The 26,615-nt window shown below is 39.6% G+C and overlaps 1 protein-coding gene across 1 annotated transcript in view; it reads left to right on the top strand.

Moving 5' to 3' along the window:
- The first annotated feature begins 737 nt into the window (after nt 1–737).
- Nucleotides 738–26,615, top strand: part of LOC311485797 (CD151 antigen-like) — a 29,701-nt gene continuing 3,823 nt past the window's right edge. Inside the window, exons 1-4 of the mRNA XM_084541424.1 lie at nt 738–1,126; nt 7,516–7,609; nt 11,428–11,619; nt 23,293–23,367. Coding sequence (XP_084397550.1) covers nt 7,517–7,609; nt 11,428–11,619; nt 23,293–23,367 — 360 coding nt within the window. The 5' untranslated portion in view covers nt 738–1,126; nt 7,516. The remainder of the gene's footprint in view (nt 1,127–7,515; nt 7,610–11,427; nt 11,620–23,292; nt 23,368–26,615) is intronic.

The raw sequence follows: 26,615 nt of genomic DNA on the forward strand, positions 1-26,615 counted from the left end.
GAGAAACATGCAGCTCCACAGATCAGAAACATGCAAGTATGCTGATGAGAAGCATCTAGCTTCACAGGTGAGAAACATGTAGCTCCACAGGTGAGAAACATGCAGCTTCACAGATCAGAAACATGCAAGCATGCTGATGAGAAGCATGTAGCTTCGCTGATGAGAAGCATGTAGCTCTACAGGTGAGAAACATGCAGCTCCACAGATCAGAAACATGCAAGTATGCTGATGAGAAGCATGTAGCTTCACAGGTGAGAAACATGTAGCTCCACAGGTGAGAAACATGCAGCTCCACAGATCAGAAACATGCAAGTATGCTGATGAGAAGCATGTAGCTTCGCTGATGAGAAGCATGTAGCTTCACAGGTGAGAAACATGCAGCTCCACAGATCAGAAACATGCAAGTATGCTGATGAGAAGCATGTAGCTTCACAGGTGAGAAACATGTAGCTCCACAGGTGAGAAACATGCAGCTCCACAGGTGAGAAACATGCAGCTCCACAGATCAGAAACATGCAAATATTACAGTTAATAAGTCCCACGTTTAAAATAAATAAATACCTGTGCATCATTCACCAATGAAATATTTAAACTGTTTTAAATTAAATGTGTAAATGTATTTAGATTCACATTATAATGCAGTCTTTAACTGTAAAATAGAATAAGCACTACTTGATGACATATAGTAAATTCATAAATGGACCTACTCTTATCTAGAGACAGGTTGCCCATTTAAATGAATTAACCAGCTGTTGTTTTGTAATTGTCTTGATCTTTGACCCATGTGCATGTTCAACTAATAAAAGAACAAGTGCACATAAATCTTTTATTTCTCGGTTATCTCCTAACGCAGTATCAGCTTGTATTACACCGTAGTCAAAGCATCGCCCCAGGACATAAAAAAAACACACCGAGAAACATGCAAGGTGGCCCGGGGTGGAGTCAGCAGCACCAGCTCTTCCAGCCTCTTCTCAGTCCTTGAGCTCAGCGTTTTGATTGTCCTCTGCTTTCCAGCTTCGCTCGCTGCTTTGAGAAGCTCATATACCAGCAAAGTGGAATGAAAACAGGCGACATTTAGGAATATCTCAACAGCATTTCACCTCTTTTTTCCAGAAACAAACGGCAGGTAAGTGGAAGCAGGAAGTAAGTGCTCCGTGTGCTGGGTTAGCTCATACCGCAGTGGCCGAGTGAGGTGGCATTATCGTGTAATTACGAAACATTTTTTTTTCCAGCTTTCTGTGAACCTTTAGTTCTCGCATTACTTTTAACACCTTACAGTCCTTGTGAAAAATAGACTGTTTCGGTAAAATTGGCCGTTTTCCAAGTATAACAGCCGTTGGTTGTAACTTTAGCGCTAGCTTACAGCGTTCGAAGAGATGCTCTCTTCAACGGTCAATGTAACACACAAAACTCATTTTTATTCACGTGAAATGCTATAAATTATTACCAAACGGTGATTATTGTGCCGTATAAAAGTCTGTGATTATTTTAGATTGCTATTATGACCTCAGCCCGTTTATGAAAAACCTCAAGGGGATGTGACTTAACGGTGGTTTCACAGGTTAGCCGCTGCTGAGATTTGTAATAGAAATGCTAGCTTAACTTTTCCCTGTAGTCACTGGCCAGTTAAGGTTATTATAGCTAATATACTAAAAGTTGTTTTTCATTCAGGTCACCTATATTAATGTTAATATTTATCGTTTAAATGGGCAGAAGAAGGTAAATTTGCCAAAATATAAAGTGTATTCAACATTCTGCTTAAATAATTAACACCTCAAGAGGCATTTACTGTCTTACTGTCCCATGTTTAATCGCATCCTGTCTTAAAAACTGCTAAATACACTTGCCAGTTCATTAGGTACATTAGCGAATGCATTTTAATGTTACAGTCCTGCATTAAACCCCGATTCCTGACTGTTGTAATGTTCAGTTTATGTAGAAACGGTGTTAATTCAATTGTATGATCACACTAAAGTGACTAAAAATGTAAAAAAAAATAATATCAGTCCACACAATTCAATAGTACTACAAACCACAGCCTCCAAACTTAAAACACAGTTGCTCTCTCTGTTATTTTAAACAAACGCTTAATAGCACAACCTTCATGAAGCTGACGTTTTGTGCAGCACTTTTGTATTATAATGTATTCGTTATCTCAAGTGTACCTAAAGAACAGTTTGGTACATTTGTGAAGAGGTGAGTAACTGCTCTCATCCACACAGCAGCAGCAGCAAAAATGTAAATACTTCTTCACTTATAAAAGTGTTGATCTGTGAAATCGATCATGTTGATACTAAAAACCAAGACTTAGTGTTTTGATATGTCAGGGATTGATTGTTCCGTCCTTAATAATCTGGTAATAATATTATTATTCACTTCAATCTAAGAAACAAAGCTAAAACAAAGGCGACTGTGTGTGTTTGAGTTTCCTTTAAGATGTTTCACCACTCATCCAAGTGGCTTTTTTTTTTTTATTAGTTAACAGCCAGTCCAGACAACAACCTCTTTGCCACTAGTTGACACTAGCTTTTCCTTTTGTATTTACGTGTGAGTAATTTCGCTTCTAACATGAGTCACAAGATCTTAAAAAAAAAAAAAAAAAAAACTCCTTGTTGAAAACAAATAAATTCCACACGGGTTCCCACTCTTAACTATGCTGGGTTTACAACACACCAGTCACAATTCAGCCCACAAATTATTATTATTATTATAAATATTTGGCAATTCAAGTAATCAGACATTTTAAGAGTTATTTCTCTGCGTGGCTTCTCAAAATCTACAAGTTTGCTGCTTTCATCAACTGCAAATAAAAGGTGGACTCGTGGGCTGTGCTTACAGTCTGGTGCGGAGAGTCATGTCAAAATATTGGCTCTCAGAATAGGATATGACTTGAAAGCAGTCTGATAATATTAACATTATTAAAACAAAGGCCGCAGCTAACAGTTAGTGGTTTGTGATCATAGCAAGTAAGAAGAAGTCATCTTTCCTCCTCTCTTGTTTTACCCAATCAAAGTCCTAGAACAAGTTACAACATTCACATTGGAAGCACCAGGACTACACAATACCGACAACAATCAGCCATTTATTAAAAAGGCCCTGTTCAGACCTGGTGTTGCAGCCTGAGTAACCCCATCTCAGTACATGTGGAAAGACAAAAAAAAGGCGCATTGAGGATGCATTTGAGTTCTTATCAGTCAGATCCCTTTTGGAGGTGGTCTGGAACTCTTGTTATCACATTCCTTCAGGGATGTGAACACACGATGTGTCCTGGCTACACTGACGGGACGCATACTCATCTCACGTCCTTTTGCATAAGCATGAGTTTTGGCGCTTACGTTCTCAAAAGAAAAAAAAAACAACACAGTGTTTCCTGTAGGATTTTTTTTAGCAGTGGGGGCAGGCCTGCCGAAAACATGCCCCACCCCCCCCCCACCCCCCCGCCCGGTCCCGTCCCGTCCCGTCTAGTATGAAACGGAAATGACACAGCGCCGAATAGCGTTTGGGTGCTGTTGTTACAGAGTGAGCCAGACTGACGAGCGCACAACTATAAATGGGTCACACCAGCGTTGTCTACTGTCTAATAGCTAATGTAATATTGCACATATTTTCGTCCTATTTCAACTAAAGAAACAAGGTTAGGCTACTTAAAGAGACCCCTTCCACTCATAAAATATGTTCTAAATGGCATAAATAGGCTAGGCTACTGCCAAATACGTAACAACTTATTGTAAATTGTCAGTAGGCTAGGCTATCCTTGCCTATAGATTAGGGTAGGACACTCACGTGTAGGCTACACTGTCTGCTTAATTTGATCTTGACATATAGGCTAAGCATTCTGTAGCCTAATTCATCGCACTTCACAATCGTTTCTTTTTGCTAATTTATTTTCACATTTAGCAGCAGGGGTAACAACGTTTCGGTCGTGCGGCCTTTGTGCGTGTGTGTAGCCTAATTCATTAAAACCTAAACTTTTCTGTGTAGGCTAATACAACACAACTATTTACTTTAACATCATTACGTCTATTACTACATCTGTAGACTATTTCCAATTGGTATTATATTAGTGACTCACTTACCGTTGTTTCCAGATGCTTTGATATCAGGACGTGAGCTGACAGAACTGACAAGTCGAACGTTGTCCAATTAAAACAGATTTTGGTGGAGCTGTTAAGTTTAATAGTCGACTCAGAAGAAAGCTAACGTTTTGACAAAAAGCTACATCAACACAACAGTAGGCTATGTGGAGTTAAACTGGACAGCCCCAATAACCTCTGAATAGTTCTACTTGTTAAATTGCAATGTGAGCGGCAGCCAACGGGGGGGTGCATTATGTCGGCAGGATCATTTAAAAGGCAACCGCGACTATTGTGCGTCTGCCCCATTTCTGATACAGCGGCGGCAGAAAATTAAACCATGGCGGGCCGCCGCTCCAAAATCAACATAGAGGAAACACTGCAACAACAACCAGGAAATACAAAAGCACCGCCAATGTTGTCTATTCATTAGTAGAGAGAGCCTTTTATTATATTCCGTCCTTGTTGGTGTTAACTAGCTAAATAGTTTATTAAGCCCGACAATTTGTAATTTGTGTGTAATTTGTAGTAATTTGTCATGCCACGTGTAAACACACGTACTTAAAGCTGGCCAGTTGTGATCAGATCACTGAGGACACATATAAATGCCAGGTCTGAGCAGGGCATTAGTTGCAGATCAGTTTTTCTGTGGCTCGACTGATTGATTAACTAATCATTGCAGCTCTTAGCTGTGCAAGAGATCATTTAACTTACACAAATTATTTAAATGAGGCTGCGTGTATTATATCACTCCTCCGTGGGTGCATGCTCAAGAGTCTAAATGTTTTCCCTCTCCTGGCTCAGTCTTACGTTTTTAAACATCAGAATTTTTTTTAAGTGGAAGCAGTTTTTATGGCTAAACTGTTAGCAGAAGATATGTGTGTTTGGTAAAAGTACACTGCCTGTGGTCTAGATTTATTTTTAAACTGTGTCAGTCATTTCTGTCTAGATTGTTTCTAATAGCGTCTAAAACTAACAATGACAGCTTCATTAAACATTAACCAGGAAACAGTTTTGTTTAATGTTACTCCTGAGTAAAGAAATCACGTCCTGAAACAAACTGAAGATAATACGATGCTTAACCGTGGAATCAGGTGTTCTCTAAAGAGAAAATTCCCAATACAGACACTATCTATTCTGTAAGGTTAAAAGTAAGCTTGTAAACATTTAAGCAGATAGCTTCCTTTCTTGACTCAGCAGATTCCCACCCTGCCCTGAAAAGTAAAAGAGGGACTTGTCAGGTATTTCTTGTTTGAATTTAATTAACAGAAGCACGATAAGAGGACCCACCGTGACAGATGGCAAAGCAGACAGAGCCCAGACACACTGACTCATTTACGCAGTCCCCATATCTGAATTGACGATGGGGGTGGGGAAGCAGACGGGAGAGTCAGAAGGGTAGTTTTAAAAAAAGGGTGGCAGTCAGGAGGCAGGCGAGTCAGGACTTGACTGGCAAGTGAACCACAAAGATGGTGGAGTAAAATAAAAAAAGACGTACGACAAAGGGGCACAAAGATCACATGAAGAGTAATGATTTACAGAACACACATCACAGATATTGTTGTGGTTGTTGCGATTCATTTGATTTAGGAAGGAGATTCAGCCTCTAGAAGTGCTGGGTGTCGGTGTCAAGCGCCAGGGGAGCGAGCTCTTTTATTTTCCAGCCTCTGGCCGACTATCAGCTCCTACTCAGTGCTTAGTCATGGATCTCTCTGCATACACATGAAATAACTCAGCTCCGATTCTGCCTACTCTGCCGATCTGACGCAGACTCCCCCACGGCCCACATTAGCCCTGTAACAACTCATTTGTTAAAAGCGTCTCAACAACAGGAAAGCTAGTTTTTATTTGGTGCTCTAAAGCTACATCCTCTATGCCAACTACCATCCTGCAATGCACCAGCTTTGAGGCAAAGGAAGATCTATTCATTTTTGTTTGCCGTGAGTGTTTTCTGCTTTTGTTTGTCATACATGACAATAAATTTGACATATTCAGGTTTTGTAGTGTTGGTCAGACAAATAAAACAAACAGCAGACTTCATTGGGTGCTTTTGAACCACAGGGTCGTCTTTCTTAGTTCCTATAACTGTTGGACAAAGTGGCCCTTGTTTGTTGTTTGCATACTGCATTCCTTAAGGACTGTCTTATTTAGCTCATACTTCAGGATTGATGCCTAACAAAAAAAAAATGTTTAGAAACACAAAATAAAAGCTGTTTAGGGCTTGTGGCAGGTCCCAAAACTCTTTTTGGAGACACGGACAAAGCCCTTTTATTCAAACAGTTGATAAACGCCTATTGCTATTCTACAGTACTTCACAGAATCAATGCCACACATTCACAGAGGACACAGAAAATCCATTCAAACCCAAGGACTCCCAAACTTTTCCAGTGTCCGTTGCTTTTCCTTGCCATACATGACAGTATGTTTTCTGTGTTTGGGTTTTGGGCTGTTGCTCGGACTAATAAAGCAGAACAGAAGGCCTCATTAGGCGCTGTTATACTGCAGTAACGTTTTCAAGTAGCCCCTTTTTTATTATGTCTGCACTGCAGCAACTGATAATAGTCATTCTTTTTCACCTCCTACTTCAGGGTAGGTACTTTTCCCAGGAGGAACCTGTACTGATATCAGTGTATGTTTGCAGTGCAAATGCTCACACAGAAAATTATAGCCCTTCACGGTATTTAGTCCTTGTGGGAGCTCCACAGTGTTTAGTTACCCTCAGAGAGCTCCCAGAACAGTTCGGAGTGAAAGTGCCTTTTGTGGGCTCTGATAACTTCTGAATAACGTTTTGTAAATATTCTCATTTTTATATATGAACCATTTGATTACAGGAAAATATCGACGTAGCAAAATATCACATTCAAGCTCTTGCCATACGCACTCTGATTACAGTGTCAGGTAAATCTCTCTGTACTTATATTGGTCTTTTAAATCTGTTGTCTGGAAACATTCCCACACTGACGTGCCAGTGGCAGTGCATTTTACGTTGAGCCGTTAATGACTGGTTTGCTGCTACAGCAATTAGATGTATAAAAAAAAAAAAAGATGCATCCAAGAAAAGCTTCTGATGCTGCAGATAGTAAGAAACTCAACCGAGGAAGGAGGAGGCGGCTTGTGCAATGTTTGTGTAATTACTGTCTCTGCTGGAAGTTCTGCACGTTTAAAAGACAATGGGGTAACATGTTGTTCTGGTACTGGCTCCAAAGTCAAAAATCATATGGGTACAAGTATCAAACAGCATTCAAACCACATCTTATACTAGTATGAAGTAGTCTTTAAACTGGTTTACAGACAATTTACCCAGAAGAATCAAGTTTGTCACATTTCTACTTGTTCTACTACCGCTTGAGAAAGTTCAAGATTGCGGTTTTTGATGGGAAGTTCCCAGTCATGCTTGTGCTGAGTTGTCATAACTCATCTAAAGTCTGCTTTTTTTTTTCAGCATGAAAGCCAATAAAGACAGTAAGGAGAAAAGCGAAACATGTGGAACCGTCTGCCTGAAATATCTCCTGTTCGCCTTCAACTTCCTCTTCTGGGTAAGTTTCCACTCAGGCAGTTTTAATTAAGCCTGTACAGTAGAGTTTGATATTTGAACTGTTTGTGTTGGTCTAGACGTACTCCTCAAGCAAATGCATGTTGTGGGCAGCTTTTCAAGAATGTGGGCGTGTCCTAAAATACTTCTTGTTCAGCCTGAGCTGTTGGTTTGATGATTTCTTCTGTATTAAGCGAGGGTTATTTACCAGTTTGTTGTAAATTAAGTGGTCAGATAATCAGATCAGATTGCTTTTCAGTTGTATTCCCGGATCTCGTGACAGACAACACAAATGATGACCCAAAACCATTCAATAGGTTATGGTAATAAACTGAATTTTCCTTTAAACGTTGTCTTATCTGCTATCAAGACACAGACACAAGTTGGTTTTGAAATCATGTTGATTGGCATTCATTAATACACAGGATTAGATGTTACATTCCCTTGTGCCAAAACACATTTAGAGGCCCTGTTCAACTGAGAAACCCTAACAAACCTATAGTCATGTGATATGACGCTTAACCTACAATCTAAATGAACTAAGTAAATGCTGCTGGCTTGTATGTCCCGCTCAGCAGCAGACGCTAACTCAAACCTTGTGAAATATAAGCTAACCAAATACTGCTGACTAGCTTAACCTACAATCTAAATAAAGTAAGTAAATGCTGCTGGCTTGTAGGCCCACAGAGCAGCAGAGGATAATTCGAACCTTGTGAAATATGAGCTAACCTAACGCTGCTGGCTTGTATGGCCCGCTCAGCAGCTAACCATAGCTACCAAGCAACATAAAGACATCAGGAACCTGGACTAAACAACAGCAGTATGCAGCATGTCATTGGGGTTTTCAAGTGGGCACCTCCCTTCACCGATGTTTCGTTAAGTTAGGTCTAGAGTACTCCTCAAGCAAATGCATGTTGTGGGCAGCTTTACAAGAATGTGGGCGTGTCCTAAAATACTTTTTGTTCAGCCTGATCTGTTAAGCGAGGGTGATTTACCAGTTTGTTGTAAATTAAGTGGTCAAATAATCAGATCAGATTGCTTTTCAGTTGTATTCCCAGATGTCGTAACAGACAACACAAATGATGACCCAAAACCATTCAATAGGTTACGGTAATAAACTGAATTTTCCTTTAAACGTTGTCTTATCTGCTATCAAGACACAGACACAAGTTGGTTTAGAAATAATGTTGATTAGCATTAGCATTAGCAGTGTGTGCCAGCTCTTAAATCCATTGAAAACAAATACAGGGGACCCCGCCATTTATTGGGGTCCCAGAATGCCCAAGTTGTGGTAATGATTAAACCAGAAGCAGTTCAGGCATGTTTTAAATTAACAAACTAAGCTATGAAATACCCTTTCTTATTGCAACCAACCACAGCATGTCCTCGTACCGACAGTTTGCCTTTTACTTGGCAATAAATAGGAAAAATGAGCTGATAAAACTCTTTCTGGACACACTGACAAAGCCTTCTTTCTCATAGAGTCTTTGAACGCCTGCTGCTATTCCAGTTCACAGTTTCAAAGCCAAGTTGCATACTTTCACTGAGGACACAGAAGATGCATTCAAAGTCCAGTACTCCCAAACTTTCCAGCGTCAAGAATGTGCCGTTCCAGGAGGACAGTTCAATAAAGGAAAAATATTTTTTTATTATTTTTCGCGTGTCAAATAAGAGTTGAACATCAGTGAGGCACCATTGCTGTAAGCAAAGGAAAGACGTCTGGTTGCCGCTCTTGCTCTCAGTGTGAAATCACTCTTGCAGCTCCGTCCATATGTGATTATCATCTGTCTGCCCAAGAATGTGATCTTCCTCAAACTGGCAATCAAGTAGCACTCATTCTCTACGGTGCCAGATGTCAGAGCTACAAACAAATTAGATTTTTAGAAACTTTCCTAGCAGTTATTAAACATGTTTAGGAAAAGCATTTTTCGTAAGTCAACTATTACATGTTCATACTTTGTAATTAATAGTAAAATATTTTCACCTGATTCCAAACGCATGAACTAACAGTTACACTGTTAGTTACACGATGTTAAATGTTAGCTACGCGACAAGGAAATTTCCCATACGTGGGATTAAAAAACATGTCTTATGTCTCATGTCTTACACTGTAAATACCTTTGTATGTTAACTTCTATCAGATCTTAAATACATATCTGCTAAACTTTGTAACCTTGAAAGTCAATAAGATTAGTTTGGGTGAAGAGTGCCCTAGGTTTTCGTTTAAAAAGAAAAATAATAATCTTTAAAGACCAGCCTACGGCGCTGAAAAACATATGCTTAACTTTGTGCATGAACACACTGCAAAATAGAGTGATCCAGCTAGCAGTTGACATATACACCATATTTAATAAATTAATTTCAGTTATATTAATAAGGTGAGTTTCAGTTTGTTTTCGACATCTTTCAGTTTTAAATATCCCTGTTTCTACTTCTTAATGCCACTGGGGGTCGCCAAAGTTTGAATTCCATTTGAACACTTTTCACAAATTCCCCATGGTTCGTTGTGTTTTAACAGCAGATACAAATGCAGCATTATATTCACCTAGAAGTAGAGTGATTGCTGCAAAAACTGAAGTCCAAAATCTTTCACAAGGATTTTTCTCTTTGTGGCAAGTTGGCTGTGTGCGTGATGAATACTCTCCTTTGAATCACTCTCTAAGTATTAAATTGAAAATCTCTTAAATTGAACTGAGGATTGCGTTCTCAGCTGCATCTGTGAACTTAGAATCACTGCTTCTGTTGAGTAATTAGGAAACCACAGTGTCTTTGGAAAGTAGTAATACTGAGTGAAGAGTGCTGATTGAAACATCTCGCCCAGCTCTGTTTGTTTAACTGCCTCGCTATCTCTGGGTGTGGTGCTGTCTGAGTCTGGGTCTGGGTCTGAGTCTGGACTCTGTAGCCGTCGTCTTATGAATTAAATCTAAATTAGGCAGGCGGTTAGATGGACCGCTTTGGCACGGTGACAGATTTCTGTTGCAGTGCTGCACCATCTGCTGACTCGTCTTGGTTATATTGTATTGATTTAACTGTCCTCATATTCGCTTTAACTGTTAGATAAGATGACACTGAAGATGTTGGCCCGTGACAGTAGTTATGTGCTGGAGTGAAGCATTGATTTGTAGGCTGTGGCTTGACTGATGTCAGTTTATTCTGTGGGCTCGAGGAACCACTTGATGCCTCATAATGCCTCAGGTTCCTTTAACTATATGATTGCCTTTAAAAATGTATGAATATCAAAGTTGTTTAAGAAGTGCATGACTTAAACTAATCATTTTTTATTTATTAATATATCCGCCAATCATTTATGTTATTCAATCTATAAAGTGTTAATAGTGAACTACATTCCTTAGAGTTAGTTATTTTAAACGATAAAGAGAAGCAGTAAATGTCCTCTGTTGAGAAGCATTAATAAATGCCATAAATTAGTAATTAATAAAAGTATGTTAAGATAAATTTTATGCCCACTGACTAATACATTCACTGACTGATTGCTGTAGCTGTAGATAAGTTTGTATTGTTATCGAACTTGTCACAGTAGCAGTGACACCTCTGGATTACAGAGCAGCTTCTGTAGACTCTTCACAATTATCTTGCAGCATCAACTGATTGAAAATTGGATTCTGTGTAACAGCAGTGGAGTCGTATTTATCTGTTCACATTAAGCCACTGACAGACGTTAACTTTGTCCCTTTGAAGCCAATTTAGGTGATTAATAAGGGTTTTGTCTCCCCTACGTCACACGGCGTGCTGTTTCACGGAGCAGAGTCTCGGTTCGTTTGTTTCCTGAGCCCCGGCTCTTATCATGTGCTCTTCTCCCAGTTGGCAGGGGGCGGTGTGATGGCGGTGGGCGTTTGGACCTTGATCGAGAAGAGCGACTACATCAGCCTTCTCCCCTCCAAGACCTACGCCGCCTCTGCCTACATACTGGTCCTGGCCGGAGCCATCGTCATGGTAACAGGCGTGCTGGGCTGCTGCGCCACCTTCAAGGAGCAGAAAAGGCTGCTGCGAGTGGTAAGAGATCATGTCAAGGTGGAAAGATAAGAGGAGCTGCACACAGCACACTCACCAAAGCGTGTGAAACTGAATTCACTTGTACTTCACAACCTGAACAAGATCAATATGATACACGGACACAACCAGTTATATTTAAGACCTGGAGCAAGGCATGTTGAGCATATAGTGCATGACAGAAAGGACATTTGACACAAAAACAAAATGCATTCTAAAGATCTTTAATTAAAGAGTCATATGGGCATTTTAAATAATTGTAAAGTAAATCATAAAATAAGAACTGAATGTACCATAAAATCTTTTCAACAATAAAGAGTTATGTAGGCTCAGAAAATTCTCAAACATTGTTCCTGGTGAACACTGAAGGCCTTCACCACAACAAAGAAAAATACTGGCTGAGCAGCACACATAACACTTCATTTGTTGTCATATTGTTGGAAGAAACACACTATTTTTCACATGTGGTAATGTTAAGCAGATGTTAAACCACTAACAGCATCCAACGTAGAAGTACAAGTGAAACCGAAAACTCCACATACTCAGGCTGGATTTCATATTTTCAGTAGAAATATGTACAGTGGATGTGTCTACACACCCATGTTAAAACAAGCAGGTTTTTGTGATGTAAAAAAAAAAAAATCAAACAATGATAAACCATGTCAGAAAAGTTGTACCTTTATTAGGGATGCAAATTATCGAGTAATTCATTAATCGATAGTTGTTTCATCTTATCGATCGATGATCGATTAATTGATAAGCGGCAATTTTACTGAGAGGCTGAATTTCTCTCTGAATAGGTTCTATCTACAGAATATGTTTGATATGCTACCAAAATGTTATTCCCTGCCCTCAAGTAAGCTCAGAATAAATCTTTAATTAATTATAAAATAATTAGTATAGTAACACAAACTACAGCTAATCTGCACAAAAAGTTATATTTTAAATGAATAGCTTATAAATAGAACAATTATACACTGACTTGTAACCAAAACAGTCACAAGAAACAGTGAAGCAATTACATGACTTGTGTTAAAAATATACTTGGTGATGCATGATGTCCACTTCATTGGACACATGGTTAAATGTATTTTTCTACATATTGGAAGTAAAAATTTCATATTCCAAACGGATAATATGCTTCCTTAGATGTTACTGTATATCATCATATATTTTTACCTATGTGGTTCTTCAAGAATAGAAGCTTTGACAGGATATACCAGCAGTGGTCGGCACGGATGGCTTTTTAGCGGCCACGTTGGATTCAGAGGAAGTTTACTTGCAGTTACACCGACTCACCACTGAAAAGACCTTAATGGAGTAGGGCAGCAGAGAGCACTCTAGAGGCTGATATGCAGTTCCACCGTAGAAACCATTGCATTAAAGAGAAAATTACTTTTTAGTAGCTGTCCACTGTTGTGACCGCTATGCACGAGAGGGCTAATTAAAGATTTATTCTGAGCTTACTTGAGGGCAGGGAATAACATTTTGGTAGCATATCAAACATATTCTGAACCACTCGCTGTTTGTAGCACGGCTGAATGTGACATATTTAGGTGGTAATTTAACGAAGTTGTGGAGTTGTTGTACTTTAAAATACTTCCACATATTGTGCATTTGGCGTCGTTGTCGTCATTGACCAACTTTTGCCCTCTTCATCCTGTCAGTGTACCGCTTCTCGTTTGTCTGTTGTTGTCGTCGTCAGAGCCCTGCTTCGCTTGTGTTCCCGCGTGTGCATCAAGTACGTCTGGCGTCAAGAGCGCCCCCACGAGGACTGCCGGGGAATTACGGGTTCAAAATGCAATTAATTGCAATTAATTAATTTTAATCGAGTAATTTCTTATCGACGATTAATCGATAATCGATTAATTGCTTGCATCCCTAACCTTTATTTAAAAAAAAAAAATGTCACGCAGCTGAGACAAGCGTAGTAGATGCACGTCCACAATGACACCTTCTAGCGCAGAGACAGTTGACACGGCAGTCACATTGCTGTGGTTACTTCCCTCATCTCAACTTACTCTTGCGCCAAGAAATAGATTAAAAATGACTGATGAGCCGAAGAAATGAAAATTAAATTCCTCAGATTGTGAAACAAGAAAACTGATTGAACTCTAGAGTCGGCACGTATTATGCCGAGAAGCCGTCCTTTTCTCACTCACACTCTTGCCAGTGCACTGTCCCTGAAACAGGTTATCAATAACCATGTCTGCATATATTTCCTGAGGATCGGTGCAGTATCTTGTACACCTGAATGCCCGCTGATCAGGAATTTTATCATTTTTTTCCCGCTATAAAAACTGCTCATAACTTTTCTGTTTACGTCTGCCTCTGACTAGACATACGTTTTAGTCATAGCACAACACCTAGATGATGATTTTTTTCTGACATCTCCTTAGTTGGATGCTGCTAAAAGAGCCACTGACCACGAAGAGTTTACAAAGCATCTCAGTGTTTAAAAGTATCACTCAGGTGATTTGATGGCAGTAAATAGTCTTTTTATAACCACTCTGGAGAAGTTTATTTATCTAGTGAAGCCATAGCTGGCATGTGAAAAGATTTTGGCTCATTCTTTACCAGAAGAATAAGCCAAAAATGGTTTGTCAGGACAAAACTGTGGAGCCACACATATACGCACATACTTGCAAAGACAACCAATCAAGGCTAAGCTGTTGGCTTCAGACAAAACAAAAAACTTCAGGGAGCGTGAGCCCATATTTGACTTGGCACACACATTGGGCTTTTGCCAGCAGAGACACCTGCCTGGCACTTAAACCAGCACACAGTACACACACACAGAAACACTGTATTATTCCAATGATCACTGTCGTCATCCAAACATTTCAACAAGGTGAATTTACGCAGGACACACCACCGTGGGCACAGCTCAATGTTTGCATCTCACAGGGTTTGCCAGATTTCACCAGAGACGACCCAGAAAATTTTTTTTCAACGTGATCAGATATTTTCTGATTGAGACACAGTAGAATATGTCTAAACATCGTTCATCGTTCCATCTGATCTATCTATATGTGGCATTTATGAAGTAGTAAGCTGTTTCTATAGGGTGAGGATAGCAAAGTTAGGCTAGGTGTAATTAATTATATTTTTAGCTGTGCTCATAATAAGAAAAGTATTATTATCTATGTGATGTTCAAGCTATTTCTCAAAATAAAAAAAATAAAACAGCTGCCGGGAGCAAGTGGAGATGCTGTTTTATTATTAAAATGTATGTTGTATCTTGGATAAAATGATTGGGAAGTAAAATTATTTTGGCATAAAATTTTCTTGCAAAATATGGCTATTATATTTTCATTCATTCATTCATTCATTCATCTTCTGTACCCATTTGGTCCTGTTAAGGGTCACGGGGGTCTGCTGGAGCCTATCCCAGCTGTCATCGGGCGAGAGGCAGCCTGATGACATTATATTTAAATAGCTGAAAAGCTATGCTAGTAATGTAAATTATTATAAAACGTATAACTCCATTCGATACCTATCATTTGTCAAATACGAGCACTTTTTTCACATTCTCCCTTACCATCAGTCCGTCAGTGTCCCACTGCATCTTAAATTTTCCTTGTTTGCTTTTTCTTATCTATCAATGAATGTTGTTTCCCTTTTTTTCCAACTGAATTCTGTTCATCTGAAGCAATAGACTTAAAACTGGGTGTTGTGCAGGAATTTTAAAATGGCAGCGGCTAAATAAAAATGAATTAAAGCATCCGCTAGATCCGCTTAGAGTCAGTGAATTCCAGATTATTAGATTTGTAGCCCGGTATAAATCGAGGCGCGTGCACCATGTCTTGTCCTCTGTGTGGTTTAGGTTTTTAAATGCTCAGCGCGTCCTGAATGGTTGAGATTAGGCCGATGAATCAAAGTGAAAGAATGAACTTGTCGGGAAGGAGAGATGCTATCGGGATTGTTAAAGAGGGCAAACGTAAGGGTGAATTGCGGGGTAGAGGTGGATTGATTGTTGTTGTTGTTGTGTTTTTTTTTTGTTTTTTTTGGTATGTTGCGAGCGGTTGGTGCCTGCTGAGAGTTCATAAGAGCAGCAGTGATTGGCGACACTGTCCTGTAACCTAAAGATCATGAGTTCTAACAAAAAAGCTAATCCAGCAATAGTATCACAGGGACATGTTGCAGCTGTAAGGATAAAATAAACCAAGTACAATTGCTTTTTGATTAAAGAGAAAGCAATGTCTGACTTTCTGTGGGGTTATTAGTGGCATTTGTACTGCACAGAGTACAAGAAGAATCAGTAGGACAAAGAGAAACAGAAGGAAATCTATCCCACAAGAAGAAGGGAGTCTGTATTTCTCTTTACTCCTCTCTCTCTATTTAATTTCATCTTATATTTTCCTGTCTGCCTCACTCTTTTTGTGTCTGCACCTCTGTCTCTCCCATTTAATCAAAATACACCCACTTGCCAATTTATAAGGTACACTAGTGAAAAAGAATACATTGTAATATAACAGTCCTCCACTAAACTCCTCCTTAATGACTCTCATAATATTCAGTTTATATTGAAACAGCATCAGAAAGGTAGTAATTTAACTTGATGAATGATGATCATTTTGGAGGATGTAGTTTGTGGTGCTGCTAAATTAGACTGAAATCATACACTAAACCTTTTCTGTCATTTAGCCTAGCCCACTGACTTATAAGGGGTTGTCAAAATAATAAGAACATGTGTCGGTACAACACGATACAATTCAGTAGTACTACAAACCGCAGCCTCCAAAATTAAATCATCAGCTCTCTCAGTTATTTTTTAACAAATACCATAACCTTTGTGTTAAGATTTAGAGCAGGACTGTTTTATTGGAATGCATTTGTTTTTACCAGTGTGCCTAATGAAGTGGCAGGTGAGTGATCGTGTTAATGATTTACGTCTATCGCAGTCTCCCCTGGGATCAAGTTGACATTCTCTACTGATTATTTTGTTACTAAAGAGAAAAGCACTATTCTCTGTTGAGTAATCGCTGCAGCTCTAATTTCGCTCTTTGTTTAGCATAGGAGTGTTGTCAGAAACAGGGTTTCTCTAATCATCTTGTCACTATATCTCAGAAGCATTAGCATTTTTAACGCATTAGGGCGTCGTCATCCACATTTTTTTTTATTTACGACTCAGATCCTCCATAAAACTGCAGCTAATTTTACTCTTTGGTGAATCTCATTGATCATCACACTTATTTATTTTTGAAATATTATTCAGCTACATCTTCTGCTATTGTAGAACGAACGGTATTGAGTGTTTACCACTTGTTGTGACATATTTGCAATTTGTGAGACCACATGGAAACTATACGCAGTTAGATTTCATCAATCAAACCTAGTTGCGTTTACTTCATTGAGGACAACAACTAAATAACAACCAGTAACTTCTACCATTTAACATGAAATCTATAAAATGAAGAAAGCTTTGCAAATTTAACTTTTAATGACATCACAAAAGTTAAGATTTCTGTGTAGACCTAATTAGTAAAGATGTAGTTAAATATATTCTGACATTACTAGATGTAGATATTCATGTATGGTTTAACTGCAATGCCTTATTTTAACTGGCTGTATTATTTATCGATAGAAAGTTCCCTACACTGTCTTAGAGTGTAATTAATGGAAGTATATGTTGTTTAGTATTATAGGTCTGCATCTGCAGAAACAAACTGCTTATACACTCCCAATACTCCGGAAAGCTGTGCTGCTGTTACCATCTGCTCTTGAGAGACTTTTTCTAGAAGGACACGACAACTCCGATGCACTGAGCACCATCCAACAATCAGACAAAACTCACTGTAATAGTCTTATAATAATAATACATTTTATTTATAAGCGCCTTTCAAGACTCACAAGGACACTGTACAAAAACAAAAAGACACCTCAGTCTCGTTCGATTGAGGTTTGAAAATCTGCAGATGGTTTCAGTTGAGGTGCTTGCACATAATGTTCGGGCCACATGTGATTGGATGTCCTTCTTGTTGGGTCTCTATTTAATTCATACGCTGTAGTTATTTCCAGCCGTCGCCACCATAATTGGAGATGAACGTAAACATTGCAATGCGCTGACATATTCTACACAGACATATCATAACTTATTTATGTAATCCACATTGTTTGGTGCAGCCACTGGCAAAAGACACACTGACAAATATTTACAATAAGTCCTTTACATAAAATGATAACACTGTGTAGAGTGTCAGTGTGTCAAAATCAGGGCAATTTGTTGAAAGTATACCTAAATTGGTTTCTATTTTTGTTATCTGCCAAACTGTTTCTCTGACAAATATAAGCACAAATACATAGCTGGAGCACTCATTCTACTTTCAGGCTCGCCATCTGTCTGTCAGCATCTCTATTTTCCCCCTATTTTATTTATTTTCTCTCATCTACCTTCATTTGTTGTTTCTCTTTCTTTATATTGAATTTCATTTGTCTTGTAGCTCTGTCAACGCATTGACAAAGCTACACGCAGAAGCAAAGATTTGCTCATTTCACTGCCTGTTCTGCAACCTTATGAGGCTTCTGTCCCTTAGTTATGATCATTACTCAGACGTTTATTAAGTATCCAGACCAGAGCTTCTTAAGACAATCTTTAATGCTTCAACAAGGGAAGAAGAGCTTGAAGAAAAGTTCAGTAAAGCATTAATAATGATATTAAAACAATTTTCAGGTTAAATACACTGCTGCAGGTTGTTGAATAACGTGAACATAGTCACTGGGGCTGGGGCTGTTCCGCTGTAAACTGAACTTAAACTGAACTTAAGTAAACCTTCTCTGTTTGTGTGTCTGTTTTATTGATGCATGGTGCATCTTGAAGAGTTAAGATTACGGCCATGAATCACATAGAAGGAATGAGCTTGTCGGGGGTCGCTGGAGATTGCCAAAAGATGAAGGACATAATGGAGTTCTCTCTCTCTGTGTGTGTGTGTGTGTGTGCGGGTGTGTGTGCGTGTGGTGGTGTGCGTGTGTGTGTGGGTGTGTGTGCGTGCTGTTCTGACTTTGGCACATCAAAAGAAGCAAATTCGCGGAACGACATCTTGTCACTATATCTGGGAAGCATTAGCATTTTTAACTCATTAGGATGTCATAATCCAAAATCTTTTATTTATGACTCCCAGATCCTCCATAAAACTGCAGCTGATTTTATTCTTTAATGTATTCAACTCATCACCTTACTGATTTATTTTTTTAAACATTGTCCAGCCTCATTTTCTGCCATTGGAGAATTGAATGCAGTGCTACTTGTTTTGGCATATCTGCAGTTTGTGCGACCACATGGAAAACATAAGAGTATTTATCACTAATTAAACCACACCTTCAGTTACCCATTCATACTGCATTAGTATAATCACAGGACCCACACAATATGTTGGGAGAAATATGGTAGGTCATTTGTGGTGTAAGTTTTACTTTCCAAATTGTGGACATGGCCGATTCGCACGGGATCACAGTAGGGCTTTGACTTTTGCCCAAAAATCATATTCGAAGTTCGTTTGTTTATTAATATTAAAATTCGAATATATATTTGAATATTTATTAATTATATTTTGACCATTAAATGTCTTCAGTAAGACTGATATTGGTATCAAACTTAAGTTCTATATGTTCTGTCCACCAGAGGGCAGTGTATCAGTCAATGTTAATAGACTACGTGCACGAAAGGCTGAGTATTTATGCGTGTTAAACTTTTTATTATTAAGCAAACAATATATGCAGTGTCGGAATGAATATGTAACGAGCAGAATATAACAGAAAATGCTGTTACGACACAGTTAACGCTCCATCGGAAATACACAAGCTTACAGGAACCTTTCGTAAGTCAAAGATGCTTTCGGAAGAAAAACACTGTCACACCAGGCGTGAAAAAAAAAACTCGGAATCTGAATTGAAAACAACGTTTACAAGCAAACACATTTACAAAAAATAATTCCCATACAGGTTCGAATATTAAGAGATCCCTAAAATTCGTTCGAATATCTTCAATTTTTAAAATAATCGAATTATATTCGAATAACGAAGTTCGGAGTCAAAGCCCTAGATCACAGATGACCTCCACAAGTATTACACATTACTATAAGTCTCCAGGTAAAATTAGACCTGAGTGAATAGGGTATTTGTCCTTGTGTTTTGGCCAGTGCAGTCAGTCTCAATATGTTTCATACATATTATAAATAATTATTATTAAGGAAAATAATCAGCAAAATTATTCACAAATTATGAAGCCCCACCTTACCACGTTAAAAGTCATTACATTTCTGTGAACGATAATGTAAATCTAGGAATCTAGCAGAACTGTGAGCTGCATTAAACCATCATCTACCAACTGAATTAATCAACAGCTGGCCGAGCTGTATGTATAGCCAAAAGTTCATAGGTTGAGTTCGTTGAGCATGTGTCCAACCATCATTTGTCTGATCAAAGTCACCTTCAGCATGACTGTACTCCTCCTGCTCAGTAGCTATAAGGGCAGCAGTACACTTCTAATGAAGTCAAAAATAGAAACAGTATGTACACTTCTTGCTGGTGGAGGTACATTTAGATGAGGGGGGGGAAAAGTTGGAAGAACTCTGGAGGAAAACAGATGCTGTGAACACAAAAAAAAAACAAAGGAACTGTTCAAATATTTTCTAACAAGCTCAGCAAGATGAGCATGAGCTGACCTTGAGATATTAGCTCTCTGCAAAAAGAAAAGGAGTGTGTTGTTGTTCCAGGCAGCCTACACGCACCGGCGCATTGTGGAGTCTGAAGTCAATGCAGGGCTTTAAAAAGAGGTTTTATACATGAGAGTCATCTTGGCAGTAATTACACTGTGCCCTTAAGTCGCCCGGGAGAAGAATGGCAGCTCAGACGTAAAATGAGTGTGCGAGAGAGGGAGTGTGCATGAGATCATGAGGAGTCCTCTAGCGTCGCTGCAGTCTGTAATTCAGCTGCCTCGCTCTGCACAGCCAACAACAGGTTCCCCGCCACAGCCTGTACACATCACTGTCCTTTGGGCATCAGTCTGCAAAAGCTGTGTGTGATTGTGTGTGAAGAAGAGAGTCAATCGAGCCACGCAACATAATTATGTTTCATCTTCTCTGTGCAGTTATTGTAAGACATTAGCTTTGTTTGGAGAGGGCTTACCTTCCTAATGTAAGTCATTTTCATAGCTGTGACTGGTCTAAACTCAATTAATTACTGGAAGTGTTATATCATGAGTTTTCTGTAGTCTACCTGAAGACAAAGACATTTATGGCAGGGAGTTGTGACAATGAAATGTCCTGAAACACAATATTTTAAAGTAAAGATTTTGCCAAACATAACAGCCACAATAAATTGAAGAATTAAATGAATAACATAACTGGAAATCTAGAAGAAAACTATTTCATATGTACATAATCCAGCAGTGTAAAGGCAACCCAGCTAACATCTGAGAAATACCAGCAACAAAGACCAACAGTAACACGGCATCACATCACCTCTGTCTGGGCCAAAAAGTAGCTCTTGAACACGCTGCAAAGATTACAGCCAATTACCAACTTATTTGCCAGGTAGCAGCAGTCTGTTTTGGCATTCAAAAGGGAAACTGGAACAGCTAGGTTTAGCCAGGGAGCAAGGAAACTACGAAGAGCTACATAATGTCCTACTGCTGGCATTGTGGCACTGATTCAAGACGCTCAAATGTCAGAAAATGCCACTGACAGAGATCCGACTAGAGCTAGCGGTGTGTAACACACTGCAAAAGCCAGGGCCACAGGCGGCTAACGATGGCCTGACATCGGCCAACCATCAACTTGGTGTCCAGTGTCCTTATACATGCATTTCTGATGTTTGGAAACTAATTAAATCCAATTAAATCCAATCGTGGGAGGAAAATGGATGGAAATGCTGGCCTGTATGTGTTGGAAGGTATAAAGCTCTCAGAATTGGTTTCATTACAGGTCAAGGTTACTGCTACTCAGTTATTTTAGCTTATTTTCCAACATAAGCATATGTATTCGTTGTCTTCTCTTCTCACCCTGAACACAGCATCACAATGCATCATGGAGTCTGCTCAGCATTCAGACACAGAACCACTCAGAGATCTAATCAACCCAAGCTATCAAATCAAAGACCAAGTGCACTTTACCAGGCTGATTTTGTCTGCGCGATAGCAGAGGGCCAAACGAATTTAGGTCATGGTTTAGGTCCGATAATATCTCTTCTAGTCTTTAATTCTGAAGAAGTTCTGCTATTCTCTTGGCATGAAAAGCAGACCCTCCCTCTTAACTCCAGTGGGCTTGGTCACGAGGCAGATGCAGACGATAAACTCTGCACAGCGAACCTCACTGAAAGCACAAGGTGTGATGTGTGCCACTCTGCAGTGGATTTTGCCGTTTCGTGCAAGCTGTTGTTGTCATTCAGGAGCTGAATGTGAAAAGAAAACATGAAAAAAAAATGAGAAAGCAGAGAAGAGTACAGCTGTAATGGAATCACTTCATGTTTTGTCAACTGTGGTGACTATGTGCTAACAGTCATGTAAAATTCACAGCTGTTACCGTTACACTTTAATGTAATACAGATGCTTGACCTTGTAATAAATCCTATCATTGTGTTTTTATTAGGCTGTGCTGGGTTTAAAAAGTTTTTTTTTTAAATGTGCTTTATGTGCTTTATAATTAGGATGACACACGCTGGTGACAGAGTCCAACTAGTCCCAGATTAGGGCCGCAGACACAAAGACACCAGAAAATGGACCACAGACTCTTGCTGTGTCCCTACTCTGTACTTAAAACCTGTAAACATTGCATCACATGACAGAATGGAGTTGTCCAAGTTAAACACACTGAATATTCAGTATCTGGTCAGAATTCATACACCGATCAGGCATAACATTATGACCACCATCCTGGTGTCTCCCTTGTGCCTCCATATGTTGTTAGCTGTGCCTTAGGGTCCTATGGGTTGAGGGGGAGGGGTCTCTGTTGATCAGACTTGTTCCAGTGCAGCCTACAGATACATGATCAGTTTGGGATCTAGTGAATTTGGAGGCCAGGTCAATGCCTTTTGAGCTGTTTTTCATGTTTTTTTGAGTTGTTCCTAAACAGCTTTTGTGTGTGTGCCCGTGTCAGGTTTTATCCTGCTACGGGATGGCTGCTGCCATCAAGGAGTGTCATTGCTATGGGGTGGGGGTGCCTGGTCTGGTCTAGGTGGGTGGTACATGTCTAAGTAACATCCACACGAATGCCAGGTCCAAATGTTTCTCAGCAGAACTGTATTCGTAAGATGATCAATGTTATTTACTTATCCTGTCAGTGGTTTTAATGTTGTGGCTGATTTGATATCTGCCCAAATCTATTGCTGAACATTGTTTGTTCTCAGTGATTCCTTTTTTGGATGCTTGTACACACCTGCAGTGGACAAGGTTTCCCAGTATTTGCATTTTTAAATAGACTGTAACCAGTCCATTGCCACAGTATTGTTTCTGTTTCCTTCAAACTACCTTTCTAGCAGTGCTGCGTGAATGAGCACTGAACAGTTCAAGCAGGGATAACACGCTGCCTTGTAATGGAAACGAGCTGGGTTAAAAGGAAGCACAGTTCAAGCGGTGTCAAACGCAGCCAACAAAGCTGCCACATCAGATTTTTAAGCCACTTGTCCCTTCATCACATTACCGTCCACTAACTGTGTCCTCCTCTCCTCTGCTTTCCTCAGTACTTTGTCCTGCTGCTGTGTATCTTCCTGTTGGAGATCCTGGCCGGCGTCCTGGCTTATATCTACTATCAGCAGGTAATCCTTCACACTCTTGTCTTTGAGGAATGTCAAAGGAACAGCTGACAAATATAAGAAGACTAGACACTGGCCCAGAAAGGTCAGGACTGAAGGAATAACACAGTCTTAATTGCATTACAAAAGAGAGGAAACATCTCTCACTGCCTCGGGCGGACACAAGTCTACCATTTTACAAGAAATCAACACCTGATACGTATCCCGATGCAATCTAGCCATAGAGCATTCTCGACAAATGCTTTGTGTCTCCTAGTCTGAGCACGTAGTTGGAAGCGTTGAAACACAACTGAGACAACTGTTTCAGTTCCCACGTGGCAGGTTCTGTGCTGTAATCTCAGCCACGACAAAACCAGCATGTTAAATGAAGATTGCAGGAAGGAAACACAGCTCTTTGAAAACACAAATATCAGTCTGCCCCCTGAAAAATGCCTCCAGTAGGCTCATAAGGAAAGCACTGTCTGACTCATTTAAAATAAGTTTTTTATAATCAAGCTTTTCTGACTTACGCTTACTTGCCTATTTATTGGGTGTACTAGTAAATGCATTTTCATAAATCTGCACTAAATCTTAGCTTCATGAAGGTTATGATATTCAGCAACCATTTAAATTAACTGAGAGAGTGCTATTGGTTGAGCTGTGGTCATTTTGGAGGTTGTGGTTTGTAGGACTATTGAACCGTATTGTGCTGTACTGACACATGAGCCTATTATTTTTGACAACCCTATTGTAGTCATTTGGCTCAGCTAAATAACAGAAACACTTCTGAGTGTAACATCTATTTGAATTATAACCTTTCTTAATCATAAACCAAACGTTATCGTGCAGTTAGTGCAGGACTGTTACATTAGCGTTGCATTCGTTTTCTCTAGTGTACCTAATGAACTGGCATGTGAGTGTAGTACATGCACCTCAAACTGTGCACTAAATTCACAGTTTGGCTTTGGAAGTGATGACTTCCTTCACTCATGTGTAGTTAACGTAAAAACTAAACTAAAACTGATAACCTCGGTATATTCATCTACGCTGCTACACTGATTTTTTTTCCTCTCTACCACCAGCAGCACACACCACCCTGTCTAGTGTAAAAGCCTGGTGACTGTAGCTCAGCGAGAGGACTTGTCTCAGTCTAGAAGTGCACTGTATAACTGCCTCATTCATTAATACACAGCTCATGAGCTCTGTCCCATTCACTCGCTTCAAAATATTCCAGCTTGTATTAAAGCCGGGTTTATACGCTCCCTATTGTCATTACTAATCCCTCTCCATGGTAATAACTGTCTTTATTTCAGGATATGAGATTAGCATCTCACAGCAGCTGCTTGTAACTCACTTACAAAGACACATTTATCATGTTAATAAACATGCTGATTTTTCACAACTCATCTGTGTCAGCCTTCAATTGAACTTTGTGCGAGCATGCTCCGTCTAGTGGGAAACTACATATCAGCCAGTTTATAATTAAAAGATTTCAGTGCTGCCTCCTTCAGGCAAAGAAATCAACAACTACTGCACCTTTTCCCAATAATCTAATCTAATCTAGTCTTCACTCCGCTTCATAACAGTTGTAATAGTCAGTTGAAATGGCAACATCTGTACAGCATCAACTGTATGGTAGTTCTGGAGGTTGTAGTTTGTGTTGCTGATGATCTGTATTGAGTTAAACATAAAAGCGTTTATGTTGTTTAGCTCAGCCTAAACCATCGACGGGTTGCGCAAGTTCTGAATTTTTAAAGTCAACTATTACGCGATGAAAGTCAAGTTGACACGGACTAGTTGCGGAAGTCGTCACTAATAAAAACATTAGGGGTGCACCGATCCGATATTGGGATCGGATATCGGCCCCGACATTGACAAAATAGCTGGATCGGGGATCGGAAAAATTAACAGATCCTACGTCATTCGTTAGCAGCACGTGTGTCGCATGCTGGAACGAGTTGGAGATCCTGTGTAGTAGTCCAGTAGGTGGCGGTATATGTCGTGAAGATATGATCCGCCGTTAAGCAGAAGAAGAAGAAGAAGCAGAACGAGTTGGAGCATTTAAGCAACATGGAGCGAGCCAAAGAGTCGATATTTCACGCTTGCTACGCCAACTAATTTGACGGCTGTTTGCAATGTCTTCAAAGTAAATGTTTATTTATTTAAATTTATTTTAAGAAGTTTGATTACATTCTATTTTCGATTTGGATGCCAAATTGTTCTTTAAATAACAAATAAGTATTCAATACATTACATCTATGTTATTTTGTCTTAGTTAGGAAAGTAATGTTTAGTTAGGAAAGTCTGGTGCCTTTAGTTTCTTCTACATGGTGGAAGGAAGGTATAAGGTGGAAGGTATGCAGTTTATTATTAATTCAACAATGGTATCGGATCGGTATCGGGACTGAAAAAGTCGGATCGGTGCATCCCTAAAAAACATAGTAGAAAGTAATGCTTTGCAACAATGAAATCTATATTCTTGACCTGAATACATATGGTGCAGCTGTGCGTCGCAGATTTGTATAGCCTGTGTAAAACAAGGCTGCAACTGGGCACCATCAATAGCATAGTGCTCCGGAGCATGTAAGATGGGATAATGTAGCTGGGTTAAAACAAATGCATTATTTTCTGACGCCTTCTCAGTGTATTGCAGCTAAAGATCTAATAACTTTAGACAATGATATTCACCAGTAAATTGTTGATGTTCATCCTCCTCCTCTCAGTTACCGCTGGGCATTTGGTGAAGTTGTTATCAGACTGCAGTCGATAGGATTTGGACATTTCTTCTGCTAGTGTTAGCGGAGGCCTTTTCAGATGAGTGTGCATTGCAGTAGTACTTTTAAGTCATAGTAGAATGGGCTTCATCTTTAGTGAAGTATTTCCACTCACTTCATGAACTGCTGCTAGTTTGCTGCAATGACCCACTGGGCTCCTCACCTGTCTTCTCGGTGCATGGACTGTATGCTCAGTCCAGGAGGTTGTTGCTGTCACCTGATCAGTGACTGGTCGTCATGATGCTTAAAGCGTCATGGTACAAGAGTGAAGTCCACAGGCTGACTTGCCGACTGGTCTGGTCTTTTTAATCGTTTTTACTCCCCACAATCAGTATCAGCATCGACCCAAGTATTGGTCGGGCCGTAGCTCGGATCCGTACCTGGACATGTGTATGATATTGCTTCAGCCTGGTTTCACACTCATGCAGTCGTTACGTGAATCGAGGCCTGAACTTGCAGTTATCTGTACGTGATTAAAAACCGCGGTGCTGTTCATGC

This window comes from Chelon labrosus, assembly GCF_963514085.1.
Source record: "Chelon labrosus genome assembly, chromosome: 3".
NCBI lineage: Eukaryota > Metazoa > Chordata > Actinopteri > Mugiliformes > Mugilidae > Chelon > Chelon labrosus.